The 8,886-nt window shown below is 36.2% G+C and overlaps 1 protein-coding gene across 1 annotated transcript in view; it reads left to right on the forward strand.

The window, feature by feature from the left end:
* The first annotated feature begins 860 nt into the window (after positions 1-860).
* LOC106001669 (cytochrome P450 2C5-like) overlaps positions 861-8,886 on the forward strand; it is a 72,792-nt gene continuing 64,766 nt past the window's right edge. Inside the window, exons 1-5 of the mRNA XM_013036694.1 lie at positions 861-1,028; positions 2,166-2,328; positions 2,514-2,663; positions 4,718-4,878; positions 6,549-6,725. Coding sequence (XP_012892148.1) covers positions 861-1,028; positions 2,166-2,328; positions 2,514-2,663; positions 4,718-4,878; positions 6,549-6,725 — 819 coding nt within the window. The remainder of the gene's footprint in view (positions 1,029-2,165; positions 2,329-2,513; positions 2,664-4,717; positions 4,879-6,548; positions 6,726-8,886) is intronic.

The following is an 8,886-nucleotide window of genomic DNA, read 5'->3' on the forward strand; positions in this document are numbered from 1 at the left end:
CAAGTTTCAATGCTGCAGTGGTGGGAAGAGAATTCCGGGACTGTTCTTCAGGAAACTATCAGGCATTACAATGGCCATGAGACAATCTCCCTGATACCCTAACTCTTCTACCTATGAGCCACTCAGCATTGAGATTTCCCGCTTACTCCTGATTCTCCCTTACCTCATTATGATTGTAACTTTCCATTTTTTTCCTGTTATACAGTGTTCAAGGACCTGAAACCTTTGGTCAGTATTCAATGTATAGTTTGCTTTTCAGAATGTTTGAGTACATTTAGTTGGAAATAAAAATCAATGCGTTTACTACCTTGTTGAGGAGTCCCATTAGTGACAACACATCTCGAAGTGTTGTATAGAGCAAAAAACAAATTTAAATGTACATTTCATAGAACATACAGAATATCCTCAAATCCATAACTTCCCAACTTGTTACTGATCTGAGAATCAAGAAATGTCTTCTTTAACTGACTTAAATAATTGTAATCCCTCTCTACATCTACCTTTAGAGTAACCCTTTTTTTTGAGTAATATTCTTATATATTGTCATAGATTTTAGTACTTCTTAATCATAGCTGTACATTGAACGCATGTAGGTTTGTATTTTACATTAGCAATATTTGATTGCCAAAAACTGCAACTAAAATACATTCTCCGATGTGCCCTTTGGAAAGAGGGACATGGGTACAGGTCATTCTACTTTTATCTCTATCGTTGGGACAAAGTCTAATCAGAAGAGATGGGAAGGTAACACCTACCTAATTCATGACTAAAACATCAAAGAAGCACACACTAGAGTCTCAGGGAGCATTATAAAAGGTCAGCACTGCAAGCTCACACTACTCTCAGAAGAAAAGGCCTCAATGGTTCCAGTAGTTGTCCTGGTGCTGGTTCTCTCCTGTCTGCTTCTCTTTTCAATAGGGAGACAGAACTCTGGGAGAAGGAAGCTCCCTCCAGGCCCCACTCCTTTCCCAATTATTGGAAATCTGCTGCAGATTGATACTAAAGACATCACTAAATCTTTAACCAGTGTAAGTACTCTTCATGTTTGCCCAGTGGTCTCTGACAAGAGATAAATTAAACCATATTATAAATCTACTGTTGAAGGTACAATAGTATGATTGAGTCTTATAAAGCAAAATTTTTGTATAAAGTGTTATATGCTTGTGACTGTTCCAGTTTGTTTTTCAATCATGGAATGAAGTAATGTATTTTGTGCGTGGGTTATTGTCCATTATAGTCTCAGTCACAAAATTGGAAATGTTATTGATCTTAGTTTAACAGCTATGTTTATGATTTTTTTCCTGAAGATTCCTGGTAAGGAAAGTGTTATGATTAAATGTTCAATTAAAAAACTCAGAGCATATTACACATGGGTTTTATTCAGAATATCATGAAGTTAACTTATCTGAGAGGTTGTGGAAATATCTGTGAAGATGAGATAACATAAAGACATGAGATCATTTAGGGCAATACTGATGGTGTCAGAATCCACCTGGATGTTTTCATAAAATATTTGTCTGGGGCAAAGAATGCTGCTGGGGAAGAAATTGTATTGGAAGGTATTTTGTGTACTGGGGCAGCCTCTGTGGAGTCCACCCTCTGTTTCTAATGCCAATCGATCCCAAACCGTACTGGCCTATAGAAGCACCTGTGCTGATTTAAAACTGCCAGTTTCTCATTTGTCCCATGAAGTGAGATCTCAACAGTAAGAGCTTCACAGGTTATCTGAAAGTAGTTATCTGGCTATTGATTTGGTGTGCAAATGAGAATTAAACATATCTCAAGCAAGGAATGTTCAATAGGCAGAAGTTCAACTATGAGTCTTCTATTCATTACCTATGCGGCTCTAGAAATGAATTTAGAATCTACAGACCTCTGTTTCTTTCTTTGTGAAACATGACAAGCCTGCTGTGCGTTTTCATGTGAGGATGATTTACAATGGTGTATCAACTGCCTGGTCCACTGCATGGCACAGTGTAGGCCATCTCTAAATGACAGCTATAACAGACCCCCTTTATAACGATGAACTTGGAAATATTTGAAGTTGTGTTTGCTAAAATAAAGAAGCATAAAAAATACAATGATGATATCAGTTTTGCTCAGGCTCAACCTAAGGAGCCAACAGTGACTTCTTTCACTAGTATTTTTTTCTTCTGATTTTCCAGTTCTCAAAAGTCTATGGCCCTGTGTTCACTCTGTATTTGGGCATGCAGCCCACTGTGGTGTTGTATGGATATGAAGCAGTGAAGGAAGCTCTGATTGACCATGGGGAGGAGTTCTCTGGAAGAGGCAGATTTCCAGTGGGTGAGAAATGTGGTAAAGGCCTTGGTAAGTGTACATATGCATGTGTGTGTATATTTGTGTGCTGGTCTGAGGAGGTGGTGGTAAGGAGGATGGAAAAATAGTCCAGATGGGTTCTTTACTCACCGTTTGACCTTTCCTGTGGCTGTCATGTTTTGGCTTCCTTTTCTTGCTTGACTTCTCCATCCATGTTTCTGCTTGCTTTCATTTAGGAATTGCTTTCAGCAATGGACACACATGGAGAGAGATCAGGCGCTTTTCACTCATGACCTTGCGGAATTTTGGGATGGGGAAGAGGAGCATTGAAAAGCGTGTTCAAGAGGAAGCCCGCTGCCTCGTGGAGGAGTTGAGGAAAACCAAGGGTGGGAGCTGCTTTAAATCACTACTTTAGACAGAGTTGTCAAAGGGTCCATTAAGTCCCTCTGTCTCAGATAAGGATTCTTTTGTTTTGTAATCAGAAATGGTGAATGTGAATTTTCTTTTTTTTTTTTTTTATTTATTCTGATACTGTGCCTTGAACTCTGAGTTTTAAACTCTTGCTTAGCTCATGTCTGGTGCTCTACCATTTGAGCTACACCTCCAGTTCAAACTTGTTGCTGGTAAGTTACTATAAGTGTCATAGATTTGCACATATTTGGCCATCCAGGGCTGGTTCCCAGATTTAAGCCTTGTGAGAAGGTAGGGATTTAGTCATGAACCACACCAGTATCTGACTAAATAGATGCCTGAGTTTCATTTCTGAGGAGTTAAGGAACAATGCATGCCTCTTAACATAATTCAGGGTACATAGTGAAGTCATTATAGGTCAGTGCTTGCTACATGAACAGGGTGGCAATAACCCTATCAACCCTCAGAGACCCCCATATAAATGCAGCTATATGATATGCTCATTTTCATTGACATTTCAATGATTCATCAGTACCCATGCCTACAATTTTGGATAGGCATGATGTGGTGTAAGATATGATTCCCTTTGCTTTATTATCTCTGATTAGAAGTCACATAAAATTTATTTTTCTGCAAACATAGAACAATTGTTACAGAGCAACAATAGTTATTTCTTCTTACTTAGTACTTTAGAGTTTTTATTTTCACATGTTGAGTAACTATGTGCTCTATCATGAATCTGTAAAATACACAGATTGATTAAATGATTAAATTAGCTATATTTCAACTATTATAATTCTTTATCCAGCCTTCTTTTACTATATTTTAGCTCAATATTTAGTTTTGCCTATCACTTTTCTCCATGTTTATTAGATTTTTGGTTGAAAACCTATGGTAATTACTCCCATAACCAAATCTACTAACCTGTAATCACAATTGGTATGATTGTCCACATGGATTCTAATGACTTGGCTTTTCGACTTCATTCTTCCAAATAAAGTGGAAGGCTGAAAATCAGATTTAACCTATGAATGACTCACACATGCAGTCATAAAAAATCTCAACAACTTACCAAGTAACCATTTTTTTCAAAGTTAAAACAATTTTCTGAGAGCTTAGACTCATTTTAATCTTTAAGTAACCTACATACATGAAACCATCTCAATGAATATTCTCTATTTCAAATGTCCACACCCACTCACAATGCTGTTAATTCATGATCACTTATGTCTATGATTTAAACTCAGTAACACCATACATATTCATTATTTTCCCAGTGGCAATTTCACTGTACACAGAGTGCAAAAATAATTCTTTAATTTATCTGTCAAATTCTAGAACCACAAAGATAGATGAATTTAAAATATATCAAACATAATATTCATCCTAGAATTCCAAAAGGTCAGCCTTGTCTGTAAGTTAAATGTGGTGTTTAATTAGGAAACATGTCTTTATTTCCTAAGGAAGAAATTCGCTTTCAAGTATTGAAATAAATAGGAGTCTCCATTTATTAATTTTATGTTTTGTGTGCCTTACCTGGCTTTTATATTTAATAAAAGGTTTAAATTTAGTTATTTTTAAAATCCTCATACAACATGAATGCATTCTCTTTTTTTACCTTGGTTCCTTCTAGTATTTGAACTTTAGTTCAGTCTATCTTTTTAGTTCCTTTTCATTGGTGATTCAAAAAAACTACAGGTACCTGATATTCTCTTTCTCAGTGTTGTGTAGTCTATAGGCTTGGGAAACAGATGTATTACTTCTCTGAAATGTTGATTATTACCTACATGGAAGTCTTCTTTTTTCTAAAATAGCGTGCATCTGGGATTGAATGACTATATGTAAATGCAATTATTTTGCTCTTTGCTTTGTACTGAAGCTTCAAGTAAAGTGATATGCTGGTTTAATTCAAATGGGATATTTGCAAGTTAAAGAACTTTATAAGTAAAATAGTAATTAATTGGTAAAGATGACAAAAGGCTGAGTACAGTATTTCATATGCATATTTCATTTGTTTCTAACTCTTCAGGCTCACCCTGTGATCCCACCTTCATCCTGGGCTGTGCTCCTTGCAATGTCATCTGCTCCATTGTTTTCCAGAATCGGTTTGATTATAAAGACCAGAACTTCCTGAACTTGTTGGAGAAATTCAGTGAGAATATTGAGATTCTGAGCTCACCATGGATGCAGGTGAAGCCAAGATCTTTTCTTCCTAAGAAAACACTTGTGTTTTTTTTTCAACAGACCCAAATTAAATAAGGGTGAGCACTAAGGTGAACACCAGGACCCAACAGTGCTATGTAAGGAATGGTAGAGTGCCATTCAGGAAGTTACTGCCTATGGCAACGTGTTCTAGCATTTTCCCTATTCTATTTTGGTAATAGCTTCAAAGTTTCCGGTTTTATATTAAGATCCTTGATCAACTTTGAATTCATATCACTACAGGGCAAGGGAAAGAGATATAGTTCATTTACTGCAGTTCCAAAATAGAACAATGAAGCTTGTTGGAAGTGGTTTGGGAAGCAGGGAAGGGAAGGATGAGGGAGAGTAGCAGAGGAGGTGAGTCTCATCTAGATATACTGTATAGGTGGGCCCTGTTGGCTCATGCCTAAAATGCTAGTTACCCAGGAGACTTAGACCTGGAAGATCAAGGATTGGAGCCATCCAGGGCAGAGAACTCTGCCAGATCTCATCTCTCAGTGCCTCAGCAGAAAACAGGGCAGGAAATGTAGCTCCAGTAGCAGAGCACCAGCCATGGGCAAGAAAACCAACCAAGAGCCTGAGGCCCTCAGTTCAAACCTTGGTACTGACACCCAAAGGAAAGATGTATTTCATTTATATATAGACATGTCAGAATGAAAGCCTTTGATAACGAACTGATGCTAATAGAAATGGAAGAAAAAGAATATCCAGTAAACATTTGAAAGAGATATCTAAGCTTATATTTTATACCCACTAGAAATAGTCCAAATATAGGATTGACTCAAGCTAATGAACTCAAGCAATTAATTTGATATTTCCCATTAAATCCCAAAGGGATATTCCTTTCAATTGCTTTGTTCAGTTCCAGATAGATGCCTAGTGGATCAGTGGATATCCAGGTCCTTAGTGAAGGTTTACATTTCCCACAGGTTTCTTTTCCAATCTGACATCTTATACTATTCATGCTATTACTGGAAAGAAGTATTTTTCTTCAGAGAGGAAGCATATTAGAAACAATGGAAGCTGTTAGGAATCACTGAGTAGGGTCAGAGTGTTTGCTGATTCCACTGTGATCCTAGAGGATGAAGTAGTCTGGGGAGAAATGAGAAAATTAAATTATAAAAAAATCCTCACAATGTCTTCCCTTGTACTGATTCACCATGACCTAAACTCTGCAAAAATTAATAATTATGTGATCATGGAGAAGTCAGTTAGAAAATCTGACACGAGACTGAGTTTTAGGGCATCCTTTGTTTTCTTTTTTGGTCGGTCATGGGGCTTGAACTCTGGGCTTAGGCTCTGCCCTTGCGCTCTTCAGCTCAAGGTCAATGCTCTACTGCTTGAGCCACAGTGTCACTTCCAGTTTTTCTAGTGGTTTATTGGAGATAAGCATCTCACAGACTTGGCTGCCTGGGCTGTCTTTGAACCGAGATCCTCAGATCTCAGCCTCCTGAGTAGCTAGGATTACAGGTGTGATACACCAACGCCTGGCTTTTAGGGCATCCTTGAACCCCTCTCATTTTATATGTTCCTTCAAAATTTCCCTTTAAAATGGGAGCCATATATCATTTCTATTTACACCCAAGTTTTCTAAAATAGGTATAGTATGTGTATGCAAATATATTTTTATTTAATAAATTATTATTTTTAACTTTTAGATCTACAACCTTTTCCCTGATATCCTTGATTATGTACCAGGGAGCCATAAAAGAGTACTAAAAAATATTGATGATATAAAAAGCTTTATTTTGGAGAAAATAAAAGATCATGAGGAATCACTGGATGTTAACAATCCAAGAGACTTGATTGATTGTTTCCTGATTAAAATGAAACAGGTAAAATGTTAAAATTCTGCAGTTTTTTGAAATCTTGAACATTTTGTGTCACATTGAATAGTGGGTGTTACTAAAAATGTTTAAACAGTCAGACCAACAGTGCTTGAAAAAATTAGTTATCAGTTGTATAAATGAACCTACACTAAGCATTCTGGGAAACAAAATTAATTTCTTAAATAATTAGAATGCATTTACTCTTTTATTTTATAAAAATAGTCTGAATGAGGAGAATGAAAACGAAACAGAAACAGTGAAACAGAAACAATTGCCATGCAAAGTATTGTATCATTATATAACAATGGGTGTCATTATTATATATTGTATAGAATAGAATGCCAAATTAGTGTGGACTTCCTACATGTTCTGTAAGATAGAATTGGCCTTGAAGAAATAATTCTGGAATGATGCTTAATTGGTCATGGTTCATCATCCTTAAAACGTTCTTTTGTAATATTTAAAAATATATATGCATCACAGTATTATATTACTATACTTTTTATTAACAAATTAATTGTACAATGACCTCTATTGTGATATTTTATAGATGTATTTAATGTATTTTAATCGAATTTATGTCTATAATATGAACTATATAGATTTTAGTGTGTTTTATTATTTTTTTCACATAAATATATAATGAAATATACTATATAGGTAACATATATAAAAAGGGACATTTATAATGCCTAGATGATAGATATATGCATAATACTGCAATCAACTAAGTATAGTTCATTCCTTCTTAGTTATCATGGGGTTACTATAACAAGTTTATGACAGCCTTCTGTGAAATTATAGCAAATTATCTTCTAACTGTATATTTAATCTTCCCCAGGCCTCCAATTGCATTCTTGTTAGGTTCCTTTTGTCACAAATGACACCTTTAATACATTGGGTATATATAGCATTCATCTAGGATTATTGCCTTATGTATCTCCTTTAAAATGTATTTAAATTAAAAAAGAGTTTGAATACAAAAATATAGTATAATTAGCATTCATATTTATCTGTAGGGGCATAGATATAACAAGGATACATACTTCTTGATATGGCATGTATTTGTTTTAGTTTCAGCTTTAGTTTCTACTTGAAAACTGACTCCCTTTAGCACTTCTTTTTTTTTTTTTGTCAGTCATGGGGCTTGAACTGTGGGCCTGGGCATGGTCCCTCAGCTCTTCAGCTCATGGCTAGCACTCTACTACTTAAGCCACAGCACCAACTTCCAGTTTTCTGGTGGTTTATTGAAGAGTCTCATGGACTTTCCTGCCCAGACTGGCTTTGAACCTCTATCCTCAGATTTCAGCCTCCTGAGTAGCTAGGATTACAAGTGTGAGCAACTGCTGCCCAGCCCCTTGGCACTTCTTATATAGTAGATCTATTCATGAGAGAGTCTTCTCTTTTATTTATCTTTTTTTTGGTCAGTTGTGGGGCTTGAACTCTGGGGCCTGAGTGCTGTCCCTCAGCCCTTCAGCTCAAGGCTAGTACTCTCCTACTTGAGCCACAGTGCCACTTCCAGTTTTTTGGAGGTTTATTGGAGATAAGGGGCTCAAGGACTTACTGCCTGGAGTGGCTTTGAACGGTGATCCTCAGATCTCAGCCTCCTGAGTAGCTAGTATTACAGGTGTGAGCAATAGCACCTGGCTACTTTTATTTATCTTAAGAGTATTAATTTCTCCTGTATGATGGTAGGATATGATATAAAATTGGTGCTTTATTCCATGACATGGAATGATTAGATTTTCATTCATTTAGATTTTCATTCAGTTTTCAATACTTATACAGCCCAGATTATAATGGGGTATGTGCATTGAAACTATAAAATCTCCCAATTCATTTTGACAGATGAAAGTTTTAATATTGGTGTTTGAGCACAATATTTAGAGAAATTTTAACTTAATATTTAAGAGTAATTGTAACTTGGTAATCATAGAAAAGTCCATACAATAGATATTACCAAAGTTTGTTTAACTTGACCAACTTAAAAAGCACCTGAAGTTGATATTGTCAAATGAGATGAATCTTTTCCTAGCAAGAACAAATGTTGAGAAATTCACTTTTTAAAAATTATTTCAGGGGCTGGGAAGGTGGCTCAGTGGTAGAGCGCTTGCCTTGCATGCTCAAGGCCCTGGGTTCGATTCCTCAGCACCACATAAGCAAAAAG

This window comes from Dipodomys ordii, unplaced genomic scaffold (assembly GCF_000151885.1).
Source record: "Dipodomys ordii isolate 6190 unplaced genomic scaffold, Dord_2.0 Scaffold356, whole genome shotgun sequence".
NCBI classification, from domain to species: Eukaryota; Metazoa; Chordata; class Mammalia; order Rodentia; family Heteromyidae; genus Dipodomys; species Dipodomys ordii.